This window comes from Capsicum annuum, chromosome 3, assembly GCF_002878395.1.
Source record: "Capsicum annuum cultivar UCD-10X-F1 chromosome 3, UCD10Xv1.1, whole genome shotgun sequence".
Lineage (NCBI taxonomy): Eukaryota > Viridiplantae > Streptophyta > Magnoliopsida > Solanales > Solanaceae > Capsicum > Capsicum annuum.
Window position 1 is genome coordinate 8,990,671 of NC_061113.1, and position 23,459 is coordinate 9,014,129.

The 23,459-nt window shown below is 32.7% G+C and overlaps 2 protein-coding genes and 1 pseudogene across 2 annotated transcripts; 1 reads left to right on the forward strand and 2 right to left on the reverse strand.

Moving 5' to 3' along the window:
* Positions 1-2,831: 2,831 nt before the first annotated feature.
* LOC107865729 (60S ribosomal protein L19-1-like) lies at positions 2,832-3,294 on the reverse strand. The gene is made up of 2 exons (XM_016711924.2): positions 3,154-3,294; positions 2,832-3,062 (listed from the first exon to the last, which is right to left on the reverse strand). The coding sequence occupies exons 1-2, from the start codon at positions 3,292-3,294 to the stop codon at positions 2,832-2,834; spliced, it is 372 nt and encodes a 123-aa protein (XP_016567410.2).
* Positions 3,295-9,435: 6,141 nt separating this feature from the next.
* LOC107866595 lies at positions 9,436-10,938 on the reverse strand. Its single transcript, XM_016712625.2, has 2 exons — positions 10,767-10,938; positions 9,436-9,890 (listed from the first exon to the last, which is right to left on the reverse strand). The coding sequence occupies exons 1-2, from the start codon at positions 10,826-10,828 to the stop codon at positions 9,650-9,652; spliced, it is 303 nt and encodes a 100-aa protein (XP_016568111.1). The 5' UTR covers positions 10,829-10,938; the 3' UTR covers positions 9,436-9,649.
* Positions 10,939-20,205: 9,267 nt separating this feature from the next.
* LOC107865727 lies at positions 20,206-22,759 on the forward strand (annotated as a pseudogene).
* The last annotated feature ends 700 nt before the right edge of the window (positions 22,760-23,459 follow it).

The window sequence follows — 23,459 nt, forward strand, 5'->3', positions numbered from 1 at the left end:
AACGAAATTCAATTATCATATTATTCGTCAATGAAATAAATCCCACCCCCCAAATCCTTCACCTCCCACCTACCCCTACCCCACCATTCCATTGTCAAAGCTACACACAGTGATAATGAATCATAAAATATTGGAACCTTTTATATTTCATATATTATTTATTATGTCGTTCACTATTTAAAATTATTAATTTACTAATATTAATTTTTAATAGCTTATCACTTGACTTAATGAAATTATTAAGTGCTCTTTTGATTAATATAAAGTAGATATATTAATTTTGTTTACTTGTGATTTTTTATGTTTAAATTTTATTATATTATTTAATCTTTTCAATTTAAAATTTATAAATAGTAATATATGTATTATATTATCTTACTACATTATATTCTAAAAATTAGTTCAAAATATTACACCCCCTCCCACACACACTCCCATCTTTACATTTTTTTACTGTATTTAATTATTTTCTCTTTTATTTTGACATTTATATTCTTGCTTATTTCAAAACATATAATGCTAACTTAAAATGTAAATTACTTAAATTTTTATATATTAATATTCATTTAATTTATTAATATTCAAAATTTTAGTTACATTGTATGTGTTATTTAAGAATACTATTAAACTTGTCCTAAAAAATGACACGTGGCTTCATAGCAGTTTGACATTTGGCTTCTTCTGATATTTCGTCCTCTGCTTTATAATAGATATAGATATAGATTCTAATATGTAATTTTATTTTATAATTATTTTAAATTTTAAATTAATAATTTATTAGTCTTAAATTATCTTTTGATATTATTATTATTATTAGATAATATTTTAATAAAATTTTCATCTTTCATTGATATGTAAATAAATTATATTTAAATATATTTATAACATTTAGATTTTAAAGAGATAAGTAAGGAATAACAAATATCTATTAGAACTCGGTTTCTACTTTTAAGATAATGAATTTTTTTTAATTAAAAGGATAATGTATTTCAAATTCAAATACATAATCTTTCAATTCTAAGAGTCCAATTAAAACTAAATAACTATTATAATATGTAATTTTATTATATAATTATTTTTAATTTAAAATTAGCAATTTATTAATCTTAATTATCTTTTGATAGTTTTTCTTTTCTCCCCACGTTTTTTTTTTTTTTTTTTTTTTTTTTTTTTTTTGGTACTAATACTACTACTACTATTTCTTATTATTATTATTATTATTATTATTATTATTATTATTATTATTTAATAACATTTTCATCTTTCATTAATATGCAAAAAAGTTATATTTAAATTTATTTTATAGCATTTAAAGTTTAAAGAGATAAGTTTGAAATAACAAATATCTGTTAGAACTCTTCATATATTTTTAAGATAATGAAAATCTTTTTATTAAAAGGATAATATATTTCAAATTCAAATACTTAATCTTTTAATTCAAAATTTGATAAGAGTCCAATTAGAACTCTCTTATGTGATAACTAACTATTTCTAATATGTAATTTTATTTTATAATTATTTTTAATTTAAAATTAACTATTTGTTAGTCTTAATTGTCTTTTGATAGTTTACCTTTTCTTTTTTTCCACGTTTTTTCTTCATAATTTTCTTTTGATAGTTTTTCTTTTTTTCCCCACGTTTTACTACTATTGAGTTATTACTGTTGTTGTAATTATTATTAGTGGTATTACTATGTGGTTACTATTTATTTTTTAGTTATTATTATTATTATTATTATTATTATTATTATTATTATTATTATTACAACACGTCTTAAGTACTACTATGCTCACTACTATTATTTTATTATTATCATTATTATATTTTTATCTTTCACGTAATATTTAAATATAGTATATTGAGATAAGTTGTTAACATTTAAAATACAAAAAAAGATCACAATGATAATTAATTTAATAATAACCTCATGTGAGTTATTACTTTTGTTGTTGTAATTAGTATTAGTGGTATTACTACGCTGTTACTATTTATTTATTTATTTATTTATTTATTTATTTATTTATTTATTTATTTATTTGTTGTTGTTGCAACACGTCTTAAGTACTATTACTACGTTCACTGCTATTATTTTACTATCATTATTATTATGTTTTATCTTTCATGTAATATTTAAAGAAAGTATATTCAGAGTTTACCAAAAAAAAAGTATATTTAGATAAGTTATTAACATTTAAACTTTTAAAAAATAAATTTATCGAAGAGTAAAAATTTATTTAGAACTCTTCAACTATGAATTTTTAAATTTAAGCTTAATAAAAATATTTTTAAAATAAAGAATAATGTATGTCAAATTCAAATATTTGTAATCTTTTAAATCAAAAATGTTATTAAAAGTTTTGTCTTAAAAAATGTCAGAAGATTGAAAACAAAACTTTGACAGAGATTGAACAACTTAAATCTGTAATTCATTGGGAGCTAGTAATTAGTAATGTGCACAAACTAATATAAATAAAATATATTAATTACATTCAATGCATGCAACAAAATAATACTAAGATACGTAAAGAGAAAGACTAATCAATATCTCTGCGAATAAAATGATCATAGAATATTCTCTCATATAAATAAAATTTAAATTTGAAAATGATAGATAACTAAAAGAGAAGAACGTATCAAAACTTTAATGCTGTCAAGTTACTCTCAAACTCATGTAATGTTCTCTACAAGAAAAATAAAGAAGGGTAACTCAAACTCCCATACTATCAAGAACGAAAAACAAAAATAGAACCAAGTTTTTTCTTCTTTTTTTTTTGAAAAGCCTCCTAGCCATATCACCCTCACTTCTTTGACTTCTTAGATCCCTAGGTTGGCTAGGCTTGGGTGGTGGCCGCAGCCGCTACTGCAAGTTGTACTGGCCTCTCCCCTGGTCCCTTAGCCAAACGCTCCTCCCTCCTTGCAAACTTTCTTTCCCTACTTGCTTTGTTCTTTGTCCTCCTAGCTTCAAATTGGTCCGACAAAGTCTTCTCCCTAGTCTTTTCAACCTTTGTATTGCGAATACTCTCCATTAGCACATGCTTGTTCTTGAAGACATTACCTTTTACCTTCATGTACATGTCATGGTACATGTTCTTGTCAATCTTCTTAGACACCCTGTATTTGCACATGCTTGTTCTTGAAGACATTACCTTTTACCTTCATGTACATGTCATGGTACATGTGCTTGTCAATCTTCTTAGACACCATGTATTTGCGAAGCAACCGCATAAGGACTCTCATCCTCTCATCCTTAGCACCTTTGTGGGCCGCATAAGGACTCTCATCCTTCTCATCCATAGCACATTTGTGGGCAACCTGATACCTTTGTGGGCCGCATAAGGACTCTCATCCTTCTCATCCATAGCACCTTTGTGGGCAACCTGACTAATCAGTGATCAATAACAAAGAGAGAAGAAAATTTAACTCATCCATAGCACCTTTGTGGGCAACCTGACTAATCCGTAATCAATAACAAAGAGAGAAGAAAATTTAACACTACATATCACGATAGGAACCTGACTAATCAATAACTAAGAGAGAAGAAAACTTAATACTACATATCAGGATAGGAGTGAACATATATATATATATATATATAAAAGAGATTAAGAAGAAGAATTCTATTCCAATTCAATTTTCATTTAAAAATCCAAATATCCTTATTCTTGTATTTTTCAAATTTAACATACTTATCTTAAATATATATTTGAATTCGAATATCCTTATCCTTATCATTTTCAAATTTGACATGCTTATTTTAGATATTTATTTGAACTAAGAGAAATATTTAAAATTAATGAGATATATATTTGAACTAAGAGAAATATTTAAAATTAATGAGATATATATTTGAACTAAGAGAAATATTTAAAATTAATGAGATTAATTCATATTTTCTTATAATAAATACTAACAAATAAAAGAAGAATACATTTATTTCTCTTCCTTATCTTTTTAAATATACTATTATTATTTCTTATAATTATTAGTATTAGTTATTAGTTCTACGTAAGTCAAAAAGAGAAAAAAAAAATGTGTATTTTATAGGAAGATAGTTTATCTTCTTTTTTTGTGTGAGTTTATAAAACATGTATTTACTATTTTATTTTAAAAAAACGTGTGTATATATATATAATATTTAAATTTTATAAGATATAGCTTTGAAAAAGTAAGAGTGTATAAGGACTCTTCAATTATGAATTTCTATTTATTAAAATAATGATTTTTTTAAAAAAAGAGATAATGTATTTCAAATTCAAATACTTAATCTTTCAATTTAAAAATTTTATTACATACTTTTTAACTTTATCTTAAAATTATTACTTAGACTCATTCTTGTGCTGCCACGTCTTCTTATCTTATTATTAGTTTTGCTTTTATAGATATATATATATAGATATGATTCATAAAAAAAAAAAAAAAAATTAACCTTCTATTCTAATATATGACCTCCATATTAAAGAAAATCCCGTTGATAATTCGTTATTAGCAAATAAACATTATTGTAGACTTATTGGAGTTATAACACTAACAAATTTTGGAAAATAGAAAAACTACCATGAGTCATAAAACTTTATATTAGTTTTTAAAAAATGAGTAGTTACTATTCAAATTTTGATGAGAACCACTATTATTTTCCTTTTTTTTTCCTTACACCCGTGTACGTTCCTTAAAAAGCAATAGCCTACAATAACAATGTCTATAACTATACTTTGAATATACATAATAAACAACAAGTACCTACCAAATATTACCAAAAAAAAAAATCGAAATACACCCTTAAATATTTGAAACCAACTCATCAGAGTAATCACATACACATCCATAAATAATGCATTCACTTGATGTGTAATTCAAAATTTTAAGGTAACTTAAAATACAGAGGAAAAAAAATACAAAAAGCTCACCTCAATACCTTGGTACCATGACACATGACTCATTAGAAAATCAGGATTTGTTCGTGTATTTTTATTCACACGATCAAGAAATAAAATATAATTTTCTTTTTATCAAATATTTTAAAACTCTTTAATTTTTAAAATATTGTTTTAAAAAAGATGTATTTTTGTAAGGATTTCAATGTACTACTTACCTTATATTTCACGACTCCTAATTTTAAAAAAAAAAAATCTTGTTATATGTTTTTAAACTTATGATCTCCTAATTTTAGAAAAAGTCTTATTATATTTTTTAAAGTTATGATCTCATATATTCTAGGATTTAATATCATAAATATAAATAAATAATAATTTGAGAAAAATACTGAAAAGATTATTTTATCTAAAATAGAAATTTTTAATAAAGGACAAAAAATTTAAACAACATTTCTAAGGTCCTTCACACTTTTCACATGTGTAACATATTATATATATATATAAACTTGAACAACTCTAGGCCTCGACTCATTTCCTTCTTTTATATCATGTATATCAGTTTCCTGGTTGTATTCCCTCTCTATATAAAATGATGTGGCAGCCCCAATTCGAATGAAGCTTGACTACAGTGAGACTTGGCCACGAGAAAATGCAGGGGGGTTAGGGTCCGGTGGACAAAATATAAGCGTATAAACTTACATGCACCCGATGTATACATCAAATTAATATTCTTTATCATGATTAAGTAATTAAATTGAGTAAATACATGCTAATTAATTATGGTTAAGTAACATGAACTCTAAATTCAAACATATGATATTCATGTATTAACTTGGTATATATATACATATGGTGCGTGTATGTTTTAACCAACAGAAGGAAATTCATGCATAGAAAAGAAGTATTCACTCCGTTTCATTTTACATGTCGTTTTTTAATCGGACACAGAATTTAAGAAATGAATAATGACTTTGTAAGGTTTATACAATTATCTCTCTTAAAGTCACTTTAATAGTTACTTTTAAATTATCTTAGTAAATAAGATCCAGTAAAAATAAATCACTTGAACTCAACTAATTAATGAAAAACAAAAAAACTTCAATTATCCCAATAGCATCATGCATACGTTTGAAGAAACAAAAGAAGTCCTTCCAAAGCAGTAGAACATTTTCACCGGTCATTAACAAGACAAATAATGGCCCTTTGACAAGGCAAATTAGATTTTAAACAAGGAAAAATTACCTAAAAGAACAACTTATGTTTCAAAATTACTAAAAATCTCTTCACTTTTAAAATATTATATATATCCCAACATTTACTATTTTTACTGAAAGTTGAGATACAAGTTTAAGATCTCCTATTCATACGCTTTACTTTACCAAAATAAGACCCCTTTTTCTTCCTCATTGTACGTCATAATTTCAGCTGCAGTTTCAATACATTCTTTTCCTCTAATTCAAACTTTTGAATTAAAGTAAAATTTCATATTCACTGTCTTCTTATCAAAAAGGAGATAAAAAAATCCTAGCTCTCTTACTCTCTCTTCTCCCATGCGATCTCAATGGAAGTTTAGCCCCTCATGATTGCGGCTGCTTTACCCCAAACGATCTAGATACACAAACTTATGTGACACTATTCAAATCAACTCCTTGTACATCTGGGAAGGAATTTCAATTGTAATATGTTGATATAATCAATAGTGAACCTATTATTGTATTTGAACCATCTGATATTATATTCAAGGTTATATTTAAGAGAAAATTTGCAATATGCTCTTGCTATGCTCTTGCTGCAAAGTTTTCCTGTGGGAGGCCATCGACAATAACCCTAAGGGGTAAGACGATAACTCTTGAAGTTGAATCCAGCGATACCATCGACAGCGTCAAGGCCAAGATTCAGGACAACGAAGGTATTCCATCGAACCAGCAGCGAATGATCTTTGCTGGTACAAAAAAGATTCCTTATTAAAAATAATCCACTTTTTCCTCTTTATATGCCACAATTTGTGGAGCGATTTCTATCCAACTTCTTTATTCAATTCAAAACTTGAAGCAAGGTAATTTTCCTCCCTAAATCCGCTTCAATTTCTTCTAATTGTTTTTACGTTTTTTTTTTAAAAAAATATTTTGCGTCTAAGTTTACAGAGTAAAATTTGGGTGATTTGGTTGAGCAATTTCTTCGATTAATTTTTTTTTTAGGTTTCATTGTTTGAATTGTCATTATGAATAGAGATTTGGGACCTCCTTTAATATTCGGGTTTCTCAATTAGAAAGTATCAAAGAATCTCATGAAGTTGTTAACTTCGTTTTCAGAAGTTTTGATTATGAATTTGTTGACTTTGATGAAAATAGATTAAAACATAGAAACGATCCCCAAATTATGAAGAAGTTGTGGCAAGAGCATTCTAAGGACAAGAAAAAAGAAAGTGGTTCTAACAAAAATGGATCCAACAGTCCTGAAAGTAAAGCTCCTGCCAAGAGAAAAAGAATTGTCGAAGCAATTTCCAAAGATGAACTTCCCAAGGTAATTGCATGTTCAAATCTATTGAATGTTAGGCCGAGATACATATTTTGGATTGCATGATACGTTTAGAATTTCATTGTTTATCTATTTTTTTGTTGCTAAATTATTTGTATCTTGTGTATTTTATTTTTTATTGAAATTAATATAACAAAATACAAGTTCATAAGTACATAGATACATGTTAAGTGGACTTGTATATGGGAGTGATCATTAATGCTTTGATTTGTATGTAGTGTTGTTCAATTTTACTTAAAGTCTAAATATAATAGATACATGTTTTTATTTCTAAGATACATGTTATATTAACTTGTATTTGAGAGTTATTGTTAATGTTTTGATGTGTTTCTTGTGTTGTTTAAATGGTATTGAAAGTAGAATTACACAAGATACATTTTTTCACGCTGAGATACATGTTGTAGAGATTAAAGATATATTTGTATAATCTTGTATCTAATGTTTTATGTTCTTAGTGCTTTTATATATATTGTACTGTGTTAGAGTAAACTTGTTGCATCTCAAATAATTTTTTCATATTTTTTTGTTTTAGGGATTGAATTACATTACAAGTATGTTATAACAATTTAAATGCACTGATAATGTAAATTTTTTTTTAACATTATTTGTTTATAAAAGTTAATTTAATCTTAAATCCTTAGATGGGGAGCTCTTGTGCATCCTAAATTCTACACATGATCAGACAATAGGTAGACTAGCCCCAATTTTGTATTAGATACATAATAACAAAATATGTATCTTTTTGTATTAATATGTATCTTGTTTATTATTTGAAGCAATTGTTTATTACCTACATTAATCACATTAGATACATAAAACATTTAGTTTGTACCTCTTTCAGTTTTAATGATTACGGTAAGGGTATGTAACATACATTTCATTTGTTTGCAATTTGAACAACATCTGGATGTCTTCATGTACTACTTGAGGAAGAAGTACAAGAACAAGAATTTTCTAAGCAAGAGATACCCTATCACAGATTGCTTTTTCAAAGTGTACATCGATAAGGCATATGTGAATTACTATGATGTTGACGCTGGCAACGAGCTTGCCACACAAGATGCATCTGCAAAGACTGATGAGATTGCTGATATGGAGATGTCATTGATTAACACCATCAAGGGATTCAGTCCACGCACAGGTCAGCCTTGGCATTTGGCTGACGAGGTCTTTGTCCCAATTAATTGTGATGGTGCCTTTCACTGGATATTGACAGTCATTGCATTAAAGGATCGATGCATTCGTATGTACGATTCAATAGCCTCTTCACAAAAACGTTGTTGATGATATAAACTTTAATGATGTTAGTAGTGTTTAGACAAGTATACATTAAGTTTTTTTAATGAATAATTACTTCTATTTGCATTAACATTCTAACGCAATGCTAAATAACATAAAGATATATTTATGTTATCGTTATGATATTTTTTTCACGCAATATATAGACATTGTATTGGCTATATGTTTTACTGTATTTTATAATTTTATGTATCTAAAATAAAGAAAGATATATTACAATATAGGTATTAACCATCACAACATTGTCCTATTATGTATCTATAACAGTTTTTTGTTATAGATAATTCATGTTGTCTCTTACATGCATACCAAATTATATCATAACTTAATAGAACTAAGTCTTAAAAATATTAACCTATTACATTTTACATGTAAAATAAATTATTAAATCTTGTATCTATTACTTTATATGAGATACATCCTCTCAAACTGTATGTATCTACTATAAGAAAATTGTTTTACTATATAATCATAGTAACCAACAAATTATTACATTTTTATGTATCTACAACCCTTTTTATTAATCGAAAAAGATGTTTGACTATAACCTGCATAAAAAATTCTAGCAGAACTTATATTACTAAATCTTAATAATATTGACAAATTATATTTTACAAACGATGCACATTTGTTAAAATTAAATGGAGATACATACTATAAGAATGTATATATTTTTTATCGTTCACTATGGCAGAACTACTAATAGAATGTATAATAACATTGTCAGTTCAATATATCTAAATTTCTACTTTATGTGTTACGAAAAAATACACCATCAAAACATATATAACTAAATAACAAATTAACAAAAAATGCTATTTATTTCGGTAAATGTCTTTTTCTAAATTTCATAAGAAAACAAAAATCTCATCAACTAAAATGTCGAACAAAATAGATAAAAAAATCCAACAACATTCCAAGGAACTATTCAACATTATTCATTAGTAAACTACATTTGTCACTCCTTCTTTGGAAAGAATTTGCAAGTGAGCCTGTTGTGACCCTTCATAACCACATCTCCCGCAACAATTACTGCTCGATGTCATTGTTAAACTTGATTTCTTGTGCATGTTTTTCTTTGGCCTTCCAGGTTGACGTTTGTATTTAGGTGGCAACACAACTTTCCAAGATGATGCTTTAAATGTCCAAACATAATCCTCTGAACGGCATCGTAAGATATAACTGAATCAATGAAAACAAAACTTCAACTTTATAACCTTCAGTTACTTTCAAACTGTATAATAAGACATCAATCTATTCACCGAGATTCATAATTAGACATCAATATATTAACCTAGATACAAGATGATCAAAACGTATCTTTTATCATAAAGATGTATCTCGACCAAAGTAACATAATATCATGACTAAAACACAAGAAAAATAATTAAACATAACTTCATAAATGGAGATACAAGATGGAGCAAAATGTATCATTTTCATAACAAAATGTATCTCGACGTGAAACTTGTACAACATGTATCTAGGAAATTTTACAACATGTATCTAGAACATTTCTATGTATTTAGGTCATTTCTATTATATCTTTGGCCTTTCAGGTTGACGTTTGTATTTAGGTGGTAACACAACTTACCGAGATGATGCTTTAAATATCCAAACATAATCCTGTGAACGACATCGTAAGACATAACTGAATCAATGAAAACAAAAATTCAACTTTATAACCTTCAGTTACTTTCAAACTTTATAATAAGACATTAATATATTCACCGAGATACATAAGTAGACATCAATATATTAACCTAGATACAAGATGATCAAAACGTATATTTTATCATAAAGATGTATCTCGACCAAATTAACATAACGTCATGACTAAAACACAACAAGAAACATAATTAACCAAAACTTCATAAACTGAGATACAAGATTAGCAAAATGTATCATTTTCATAACAAAATGTATCTCAACGTTAATAACATAAAAACACAAAAACAATCTGTAAAATAATCATCAACCAAACATAATACAAATTTAAATTAATGTACAACAAATCAACAACACCTGCTACAAAAAAAAAAAAAAAACTTAACATACCTTTTCTTAACCGATCTTTTGGCATAGTAATTAAAAGAATGCTCAATTGCAAACCGCGCCATAACCGAAATGAGAGTATTCTCTTGTCTGTTTTTTTCCTTGTTTCGTCGATTTCAAGTTCTCCTGCAATTATAGAAATCAGTTTTTCATAAGTAACATGTTCACTGACCAGAATTCCATCACTCTTATAATCAACATACTCAATTTCGTTAACCCAAACACCGAAATGACGTAAAAGCACCAAAATATTCATATCAAACAACCGAAAAATAACAAATTAAAAAATGATATTTTTATCTGAACAAAAAGAATGAAGATTTTTCAATTTCAAAAATACATTAAAAGAGAGTTTTATGTTTTAACAAATTGGAGTAATAAACGAATTCCCATTAATTGTGGGATTTGATTTTACTTTTTTACCTTAATTAGTTAGCTTTAATGCTGATTTGATGAAAAGTTATCTGTTACATTCCTTAAAAAGTGTTGACTTAGTTAATTAACACATGTATCAGCAGTATGTATCTAATGTGATTAACTTGTATCATCAGAGGTCAAATATTGGAATTTTAGGAGATTTTGAAAAAAGTTGAGATTTTTAGTAATTAATAGTAAACATGTCGTTATATATGTAATTTTTCCATTACTTTATCAGTATACACAAATGTTGAAGGGGTTTGGATGAACCCCGGAGCAAAGGTACGTAGCTCCATCACTGATGTATACAAGGAATCAAACGACTTAATAATTTATTAAAATCTATAGGAAACATTTTAGATATTTAATGAAAATGAAAGATAAGGTTTACATATATACTTCTACAACAATAGCACATATCAGGCCAATTTATGCGCATCGGCCGTAAGTGACGTCAGAGAAGAGAAGGATATAATCTTGTATACAAACTTTATCCCTATATCTGTATATACTCAATTCTCTACAAAATCTACTATGAAATTACAGAGTGTATACTTCATTTTAAAAAGAATAAAAATAAATGTTCAGATAAATCATTTTTGAAAAGGAAGAAAATTACTATATGCATGCTAATAATAAATTGTTCCCTTTTTCTCCCTGTTGGCCTCATTCTTCATACTGGGCTGTGCTTCTATTACTCTCAAAGTGCAAGTCCCTAAAGTCCGGGGAATTGCACCAATGACCTTGGAAATGGTCTTGATTAGGCTATTTTTGCACTAGGTCTACATACAAACACTAGAAGGGTTGTTGGTTAGAGTGGAGAAGAAATCATCGACATATCGGAGGAAATAAAATGAACTGGGTTTCCCCCAAATGAGGGTTCCGGGCTTGGATCCTGGAGATCCACAGTGGCTCATTGCAAGTTGAGGCTCAAATCTGTGTACCAATGGGGCAATGAGAAGACGACAACATCATATCTGCAAAATGAACCGGTTGAATATTCCGGATTTTCCCCATCAGCATACAAAACTAAACTGAACTATGAACACACCAAACCATACCATGGGAAACCACCATCTAAACAAAGTGTAAATATACCAATAAAAAAAAAGGTTTATTTGGTTGGCTTCGTTCTTCCTTCTGGGCTCAACAGATCTTTAATTTATCTGAGGCATTGAGTTATTAGAAACCGACATTGTTGTATGCTTTTCCAGGAAAACATAGCCTCTGAGGAAGAGAGTATTACAGTAACAGAAGCAAAGAGAAAATGATCAAAAAAGGTCCTTAACATTACTTGGAGCTAAAAGATACTAGAAATCATAGGTGTGATAGAAATGGTCTGACCACCCGGAAAATCCAGATAACTTCCCATTTTTTCTCCAACTGCCTCGTTCTTTTAGCTAAAATTTAACGGAGAACAGCATCAAGTGTTCAAGAAAAAGCGAACAACCTAAATGGTGTTCACCAAACCACAGGTCCTGAACTGTCCAGAAGGACTCGTTGGAAATCGAGGCTCAGATCTGTAGCAAATGGGAGAAAGAGAATGTGACAACGCCATGGCTGCAAAGGAACCGGTAGCACGTTATAGAGAAGACTCAATCACAAACCATCCGAGTTTGACATGCCAAGATACGGGTCAGATTATCTCGACGCCCAAACATCAGCCCAGATTCGTAATATCATCATAGCCTCTTGTGAAAGATGGAAACATTCCCACAGGTAGGCGTTTGGACAATTCAGAGCTATGTTGTTCGGATTCTTCAAAAATGTCATCGGGTGCATGTCGGATCCTTCAAGAGTAGTGCATTTTTTGAGGATCCAACACGGGGGTGATAGCATTTTTAGAGAGTCCAAGCAACTTAGATTCAGAGCAAATTTTGATAAACATACGAAGACTTTCTCATGAGCAGGGAGTCTATTGGAAACAACCTCTCTACCATGCAAAGGTAAGAGAGACAGAAAGAGACATGCAGTCTATACATACACAGAGAGACTACACATATGCTATAACAACAACAATCCCAGTGTATTCCCACTTAGTGAGGTCTGGGGAGGGTAAGATGTACGCAGTCCATACCACTACCTCTGAAGAAGTAGCAAGGTTGTTTCCGATAGACCCCCGGCTTAAGACACGAGATAATAACCAAATCCGTAATAATAAACAAATGATAGTAAACAAATAATAAACAAATTTGTAATAAAGCATGCAACACGGTGGCATAACAAGAATAATACACCCACCAAGTAAAGCCCTAACCCAACGACCCAAAGTGGCACTAGCCTTCTATCCTAATTCGCGTCCTCCAGATCTTCCTATCTAGGGTTATGTCCTCAGTGAGCTGTAGCTGCTCCATGTCCCACCTAATTACTCTATCCAGTATTTCTTCGGCCTACCCCTACCCCGCCTAAAGCCATCCAACGCTAGCCTTTCACACCTACGAACCGGGGCATCCGTGCCCCTCCTCATCACGTGCCCGAACCATCTCAATCGAACTTCCCACATCTTGTCCTCCACCGAAGCCACTCCGACTTTTTCCCGAATTGTCTCATTCCGAATTCTATCACCCCTAGTAAGCCCACACATCCAACGCAACATCCGCATTTCCGCCACCTTTAATTTTTTAATGTGAGAGTTTTTGACTAGCCAACACTCCGCTCCATACAACATGTCTGGATGGACTGCCACCCTATAGAATTCGCCTTTAAGCTTGGGCGGCACCTTTTTATCGCACAACACTCCCGAGGCGAGCTAAGAGGGCATTATTAGAGCCAAGAAAAAATCATTGAGAGATGGTCAACCACCCTGAAAAATCCCCTTTTTTCTCCAATTACCTCATTTTTTTGAGCTAAAAATAGATTAAGAACTGCATCTGAAATTGGTGTTAAAAAAAAAAAACCCTTTATGACATAAAATGAGGCCCATGTCAAAGGTGCCATGTCAGCTAAAAAAGATGAAAAAAATACGCTAAAATTTATTCCAGGGAGGGCAATAGGGACACAGTGAAGTTGGAGTGTATCGTAGCAAATTCGATCATAGTTCAGGGGATACTAGATGCTTTACTCTAAACATTTTCCTTCATACCAAAGACACCCTTAATAGCACTATGATACATTAGGTAACAACCGTCCAAAAAAGAGCAATGATGCTGAGATCAGTCGATAAAACAAGAGAATGAAGACACAGCAATGGCTGCAAACCTTGGGTTGCGTACCGGGTCGCCCCGCCAAGATACAGGTCTCTTAATTTCTCTTGTCAAGTATTACTGAAGCCTCAGAATCTCTCTCTCTCTCTCTCTTTCTTCATGAAATCAATTTAGTTCAACTCCATAACATAAAGGACAATTTGGTTCAAAAATTTCATCAGGAGGCAGATAATTTTCCCCATAAAAAGAACGCCACCACGCCATGGCTGCAGAATCACCAGTTGCATGCAAAAGAAAGAGCCTCAGTTGCAGTTGCAGGCCACCCTGGAATTTGCCAACCCAAGATATGGGTCGGATTGTCTTCAATGCCCCCTTTTTGTTAACCCAGAAAGTGTTATTATTATCATCACTAGCTCAAAAAGGGTCATTAGTGCAAATTCCCCAAGAATACACTTGTGACAAATATATGGATTGATAATCTTCTGCTTCTGAATATTGCAAGAACAAGGGTTGTTGGTGTAGTAGCTACAGAAAATCATTGGCACAACAGAGAGGAGCAACCACCCTTAGAAGAAAATCCTTTCTCTCCATTAACCTCATTTCTCTCTTTTAGGGATATTTGGTTCTCACGTGAAAATTTCACCACTTTTCTCTCCTCATAGGGATACACCGGTAACCAAGTGCTGATTTCATCATGAAAAAAAAATTCCATCATACCAAAGACACCTTAAGAGCAAAGTTGAGGCACAGATCTGTTGATAAAACGAGAATGAAGGCGATGCCATGGCTGCAAACACTGGTTGCATGAACATCCGGATTGCCCCGCCAAGATACAGTCCCTTTATTTTCTTTTCCTATCGAGTTGCTCCCAAAAAGAAGAGAAAAGAACATCATCATAGCCTCATATTCTCTATCCATCCATCTATCTATTTGTCTACGTTATATATATATATATATATCCTGAAATTTTTATTATTTTTTTTCTTGGTTAAGAGAGGTATAAATTGAAGAACAGCACAAAATAAGGGCAAAAATGCAAATGAACCAGTATATAACTGGACATCATTCTTATTGGAACAAACTTAAATGTAAGCACAAGAGATCCACAATTCGATTTTCAGAAATTTGAGGCTCAGAATTAGCATTTTGCTCAGACAAAGAGAAGAAAACCACGCCATGGCTGCAAAATCACCAGTTGCACGCAAAAGAGTGAGCCTCAGTTGCACGCTGTCCTGGGATTTGCCAAGCCAAGTTACAGGGAGGATTATCCTCGATGCCCGATTTTGTTAGCCCAGAAAGTAAAACATTGTCATTATCACAACCTCTTTTGCAAAATTACTTTAAAGGGTGAAAAAGCAACACAAACACAATGAGATCTATGGCTTAGCTGTGGTTTCTCTGAGTATTTCATTAACATGGGCCGTTGTTGTAGTTGTTAAAATGAAAATCATTGGCACAACAGAGAGGCACAACCACCCTTAAGAAAAAGTCCCTTCTCTCTATTAACCTCATTTTTCTTCCTGATCCAACTTTCTTTAGGAAAATTCCTCGTTAAGACTTCCCAACTTTCTTCTTTTCAAAGGGCTACATTAGAAACCAATCATGGATGAAATTCATTATAAAAACATTTCCCTTTATACCAAATACACCCTTGTAAAATAACAATGCAAAGCAATAGGTAATAAACATCCAAACAAGCTACAAGAGTAAAATTGAAGGTTAGATCTGTTGATAAAACAAGAGAATGAAGACATTGCCATGGCTGCAAACCTCGGATTGTGTCCGGGTCGCCCAACCAGGATACGGGTCTCCAAATTTCTCTTGTCAAGTATCATTCAAGCCTCAGATAAACATGCCTCCTTATTCTTTAAGGACAATGGATCCGCATTAATAGCTTCACGAATTTCAAACATCTGACTTAAAAAATATAGAGGAGGAGGCCAATGTTCAGTTAGAAAATTAATTAACAGAAGAAAACATAGGTACTGTTGGGAGTTGACTTTACAGGTTGGGTGCTTGGAAGTGAATCTTGCAGACCAAACAGTATTTTAATAATATTGTCATCATCACAACTTCCTTTGCACAATTACTTCAAAGGGGGAAAAAGCAACACAAACACACTGAGATCTACGGCTGAGCTGTTGTTTCCCTGAGTATCTCATTAACAAGGGCTATCTGTTGCTATAGTTGTTAAAATGAAAATCATTGGCACAACAGAGAGGGGCAACCACCCTTAAGAAAAACTTCCCAACTTTCTTCTTTTCAAAGGGCTACATTAGAAACCAATCATGGATGAAATTCATCATAAGGACATTTCCCTTTGTACCAAAAACACCCTTGTAGAATAACAATACAACACAATAGGTAACAACCATCCAAACAAGCTACAGGAATAAAATTGATGCGCAGATCTGTTGATAAAAGAATAGAATGAAGACATCGCCATGGCTACAAACCTCGGATTGCGTCCGGGTCGCCCAACCAAGATACGGGTCTCTTAATTTCTCTTGTCAAGTATCATTGAAGCCTCAGAATCTATATATATATATATATCTTTTCTCTTTGTGAACAGAATTTAGTTCAACTCCATAACGTGAAGGACCATTTGATTCAAAAATCTTAATAGGGTGTGGACAAGTTCTCACTGAGATTTATAGGTTTGTTTGAATTTTTTTCATTTTCGTTTCATATGAAAAATCACTGGAGTTGAAGATAGGGGCAACCACCCTTCAAAAACACCCTCCCAACATTAACAACTCCTTTCCTAACCAAACAACCCATTAAAGAGAATATCATTGCCACCACGCCAGTGAAGATAGGGGCAACCACCCTTCAAAAACATCCTCCTCCCAATATTAACAACTCCTTTCCTAACCAAACGACCCCTTAAAGAGAATATCATTGCCAGCATGCCATGGCTGCAAAATCACCGGTTGCATAAAAAAGAAAGAGCCTCAATTGCAGGCCATCCTGGGATTTGCCGGGCCAAGATACGGGCTGGATTGTCTTCAGTGCCCCATTTGTTAACCCAGAAAGTGCCATTGTTACCATCAGTACCTCAAAAAAAGGTCACTAGTGTAAATTCCCCAAGAATACACACTCACTGAGATTTATGGATTATATTCTGCTTCTGAGTATTCCATGAACAAAAGGGCTGTTAGTTTAGTAGCTATAGAAAATCATTGGCACAACAGAGAGGGGAAACCACCCTTAGAAGAAAATCCCTTCTCTCTATTAACCTCACTTCTCCTTCAGGCTGACTTCTTTTCAGAATACTTGGCTCTCACCTGAGATTTCACAACTTTTCTTTCCTTATAGGAATACAATGGTAACCAAGTGCTGTTATCAATCATGAAAAATGTTTTCCATCATACCAAAGACAACTTAAGAGTAAAGTTGAGGCTCAGATCTGTTGATAAGACAAGAGAATGAAGGTGATGATCATAGCTGCAAACACCATTGGCATGACACAATCACTAGCCGTCCACATTGCCCCGCCAAAATACTGTCCCTTTATTTTCTTGTCCTATTGAGTTGCTCAAAAAAAGAAGGGAATAAAATATCATCACAGCCTCTTATTCTCTTTCCATATATCTATCTATCAACAATATTCACTGAAAAAGCAAAGTGCTTTTGGTTTAAATGCAGACATACGAGGAATTGAGATCTCCTGTTCACTTACAAAATCAACAAAAGAAATTTGAGGCTCAGATAGTGCATTTCGGCTCGGACAACGAGAAGGCAACCTCACCATGGCTGCAAAATCACCAGTTGCACGCAAAAGAGTGAACCTCAGTTTGCAGGCCATCCTGGAATTTGCCAAGCCAAGTTACGGGTAGGACTATCCTCAATGCCCGATTTTGTTAGCCCACAAAGTAAAACATTGTCATCATCACAGCCTCTTCTGCACAATTAAACCCAAAGGGGGAAAACTCAATAAAGACACTGCAAACAATGAGAAAGGCGCACAAAATGGAAACCAGAATAGAATGTGCATCTTTACGACCATAAATACGCATCGCAAAACTAACCGCCAAGCCACAGTAGGGATAAAAGCACCCAAAGTCGGTGGATATGGGCATGAAGAACATAAAAAGGAAGAAGCTGGCTAAGGGTGCAAGGAGGAGTACAACATAGAGGAAAAATTCCTCTCTATCGTGCCTCATATCTATGGGTGCAGAGCAAAGGACCCAACCCATTACACACTTTAGTAAATCTCTTTGGCAGAAGATTTGGTGCACCAAAACAAGCCCATCAAGGTATTTAATATAGAGAAATGACATAAAAACCACAATCCCAATTATTATGGCAAAACCCACAGCTATCCAGTCCCCATCATTACCCTTCTTGTAGCTGCTATTATCGCCGGCTAAGAGACCTACCATAGCTACAAGAGTAATGAAAGACAATGAATAACATAGAATCTTCTCCGCGGTTTTCATGTTTTTTTGCTTCTGATGGGTTTTTTTTTTACGCTGGTGTGAAGAAGTGGAGGACTGAGGAGTATATAAAGAGGAGTAAAAAACAAACGTTTTTCTCTTACACCCTAGGGTTTTTGTTTTTGTTTTTACCTGCTTTTATAGTGCAAACTTTCACTAAATACATGTATATTTGAAGTTGAATGAGGGAGGGGACAAAAATGCTTTCGGCTGTTGCAGCCAAAACCTTGTTGCAGAAAAGCAAATTCATTAAATGAATGTACAAAATAGTAATAAGTTTGTTGACCAACATACACTGATATTTCTCTCTATCGTGCCTCAGATCTATGGCATAGACAGCTGCAATAGAGAGCAAAAGACAGTTGATAAAACAAGAGAACATAGACATCGCCATGGCTGCTAACCTCAGGTTGCATTCCAGGTCGCCCCGCCAAGATGCCGGTCTCTGAATTCTCTTGCCAAGTACCAATTGCAGCCTCAAAATTTTCTCTGTTTAATTATTTTTCCTTTTTTTCCATATGAGAAATCATTAGTGTCATAGAGAGGGACAACCACCCTGAGAAAAATCCCTTCTCTCTATTAGCCTCATTTCTCTTTCTGGACTGAACCTCTTTTAGAAATATTGTTGAAGTTTTCACCAGAAAATTTCCCAAATTTCTTCTTCTCAGATGAAACTCATCATTGAAGTAAAGAAAGAGCATTTTTCTTCATACAAAACACATCCTTTTAGATAAACGATACAACATACAGACTGAACAGTTGTTTCTCGGAGTATCTCATTAACAAGCTATCTGTTGCTATAGTTGTTAAAATGAAAATCATTGACTCAACACAGAGGGGCAACCACCCTTAAGAAAAACTTCCCAACTTTCTTCTTTTCAGAGGGCTACATTAGAAACCAATCATGGATGAAATTCATCATAAGAACATTTCCCTTTGTACCAAAAACACCCTTGTAGAATAACAATACAACACAATATGTAAAAACCATCCAAACAAGCTACAGGAATAAAATTGATGCGCAGATCTGTTGATAAAAGAATAGAATGAAGACATCGCCATGGCTGCAAACCTCGGATTGCGTCCGGGTCGCCCAGCCAAGATACGGGTCTCTTAATTTCTCTTGTCAAGTATCATTGAAGCCTCCAAATCTATCTATCTATCTATCTATATATATATATATATATATATATATCTTCTCTTTGTGAAATGAATTTAGTTCAACTCCATAACTTGAAGGACCATCTGATTCAAAAATCTCAATAGCGTGTGGACAAGTTTTCACTGAGATTTATAGGTTTGTTTGAATTTTTTTCATTTTCGTTTCATATGAAAAATCACTGGAGTTGAAGATAGGGGCAACCACCCTTCAAAAACACCCTCCAAACATTAACAACTCCTTTCCTAACCAAACGACCTCTTAAAGAAAATATCATTGCCACCATGTCATGGCTGCAAAATCACCGGTTGCATGCAAAAGAAAGAGCCTCAATTGCAGGCCATCCTGGGATTTGCCGGGCCAAGATACGGGCTGGATTGTCTTCAGTGCCCCATTTGTTAGGTATCAAAATCCATATGGAAATAATACATAATTACATCAATTAGTTAGATGTCGAAATCCACGTGAAAATACATAATTATGTTAATTGATTAGATATCGAAATCCAGGTGAAAATACATAATTACGATAATCAGCTAGATATTGAATCCACGTGGAAATACATAATTCAAGTAATCAGTAGATATCGGAATTCACGTGGAAATACATAATTATATTAATCAGTTAGCTATCGAAATCCATGTTAATTTACATAACAACATTAATCATGGAAATACATAATTACATTAATCAATTAGATATTGAAATTCTTATAGAAATACATAATTATATTAATCAATCTTGGATCAGAGATTGATGATTGACTAAGATTGTTTTGATACGCCATTGCGGGATACTTTGCCTCCTATTTTGGAGGAAGTGGCCCAGATTAATTAAGTAGCTTGGCGAAAGAGTACTTGTGTCTCAGGACTCATAATAACGACAATGAATGTGATTGAAAAACTTAAGGAATGGGTTGATCATGGATATTTCGGCCGATTTATTCTTAAATATGTTATTGCGATAACGTCCATTTGTTACACTACTTCTAGATGCTTAGCTTTTAGGAGAACATCAGTCGCCGGATAGAATCGAGGAATTCATCCGAACCCTCTTTCATTCTTTCATGGAATATTAAACTCTTTAAAGATACAAAAAATACAAAGGTATGACACACCAGCATACCAGAACACCTTAAAGATTTGAAAATTTTACAATTACAAAAAATCTAGTTTCATTTTAGGCAAACCAAAACTTTGGAAGCACACTAACCAAACACACCCTATACCACAGTCCACAAATATATCTCCTTTTCGTTAATTCAAACTTGGGCACGAATGTTGAATCTACTTCTTTTGTAATTCATTCTCTTTACTTCCCTTACTCCGCAAAGGGAAAAAGGAGAAAAAGACGAGAACGCGATTCTTCATCAATATTTGACTGGATCTCTAATCTTCTTCATTCTTTCCCATTACGATAACTAAAATGAAAAAAGGGGATTAGAGGAAATAGTTCCCACTCAATGTTTTTTGGACCTTTTAGAATATCTTATTTGGGAGGACTCTTTATTTTCGATGCCGCACCCGTGTCGGATTCTCCAAAAATACACTAGTTTTGGCGAATCCGACATGCACCCTTTGACATTTTTGAAAAGTCCGAGCAACATAGAATATCTAAATAATATCTTTGCCTTTTTGATGGAGAAAAAAGGCACAACAGAGAGGGCAACCACCCTTAACAAAAATATCCCTTCTCTCTATTCACCTCATTTTCTTTCTTGCCTTGATAATAGCAAGTACAGACTTACTGTGAGTTTGCAGTCTTCTGATCTCGGTTAGGGTTGTGTCAGGAAAAGTCGAGTCCAAAAGGGGTTCAACACAGTCGGAGCATAAGTCTCATCCGCAGAGACCACTAGATGAGAAGGCAAAAGAGATGAAAGATAAGGTGATAAGGGCCAAAGCATGCTTGAGTTTTACACCACCAGGTGGAAACTCTTATTTTGTGAAAGAGATAAAGCTACGAATTAAGGAGCTAGAACGAGCTATGGGTTGTGTTACTAAAGATTCTCGCTTGTCACGGAGACTGCTAATTTGAAATTTTTTGTTCGGAAACGAGATCATCACAAATATGTCTTAATTGAAGGTAAATGTTTATGTACATGACAGGATCCAGAGAAAGTTGTCTTTCATATCGTGACTGCTTCTCTTAACCTACCAGCCATGTCAATGTGGTTCGTGATGAATCCTCCTGGAAAAGCTACCATTCAAATCCAGAGCATAGACAGTTTTGATTGGTTATCGACCAAATACAATGAGCATCAGCAGAAGCAAAACGGCCTTGATCCAAGGTACACTTCTGCGCTGAACCATTTACGTTTTTATCAGCTGCCTGATATTTTCCTTCAGTGAACAAGATTGTGTTCCTCGACCATGATGTAGTTGTGAAAAAGGATCTAACCAGACTTTGGCGCATCAACATTAAGGGTAAAGTGAACAGTGCAGTGGAGACTTGTGTGGAAGGTGAGCCTTCATTCCGCCGAATGGATATGTATGTTCATCAATTTCACAGACCCCTCGGTAGCAGCAAGATTCGTCTCAATGTGTTGTTGATGCAGGGAAGTAAGAGACCAATAATTACTGAAAGCTGGTAGTTTGCCAATTGGGTTGGATGACATTTTACAGACACACACATGCTCTAGACAGGACGTGGCACCTACTCGGGTTGGGGTATGACTCGGGGGTCACACGAGCCCAAATCGATCAGGCAGCAGTGGTTCATTACGACGGAGTTATGAAATCATGGTTAGACATTGGAATCCATAAGTACAACTCATATTGGAACAATCATGTTACCTATGAACATCCATATCTGCAACAATGCAATTTACATGATCAGTAGCCTTGGTGCGATGTTACCAAGTTCCTTCCATGTGACCTCCAAGTCGCAAGTTCAAGCTATGAAAACAATGTATTGTACGACTTCAAGGTCACGCTGCGTACAACGGAATTAATGTAGCTTACGTCTTTCCGGGATATGCACATAGCATAAGCTTAGTACACCGAACTCTTTTTTATTGTGTGTAGGAAACACTTTCGCGTTACGTTCACTTGATTCTTCCCATATTAATCCACCATATATTCTTCCTTGTAAAATTTTGGAATCACATTGTTACAAATTAGTGAATGAGATTAGTGAATGAGATTAGAATGACTTATGATTGTAAAGTTGTTCTAATTTGTTATGCATCGATCTTTCAGGGCTTGGAGTGAATATTTTTCTTTTAAAAAAAGAAATAAATATATTGTAACATATCTGCACGTCCTTTAAAAAAAACCTTAATTTATATCTATAATCTATATCACAAATAGAATATTTAGTCAAAAACCCGCTGACAATTTTTGTTTCTTTGTATTCAACGAATTAGTCAAAAACCCGTTGACAATTTTTGTTTCTTTGTATTCTTTAAAGTTTCATCATCTCTTTTGTTTTTCCTATATTTTAGTGTACATTATTAAAACATAGAATTACAGTACTATATCAATTAACACAGTGAGTAAACAAGAGCCACTTCATTCCAATTAGATAAATTACAAAATGA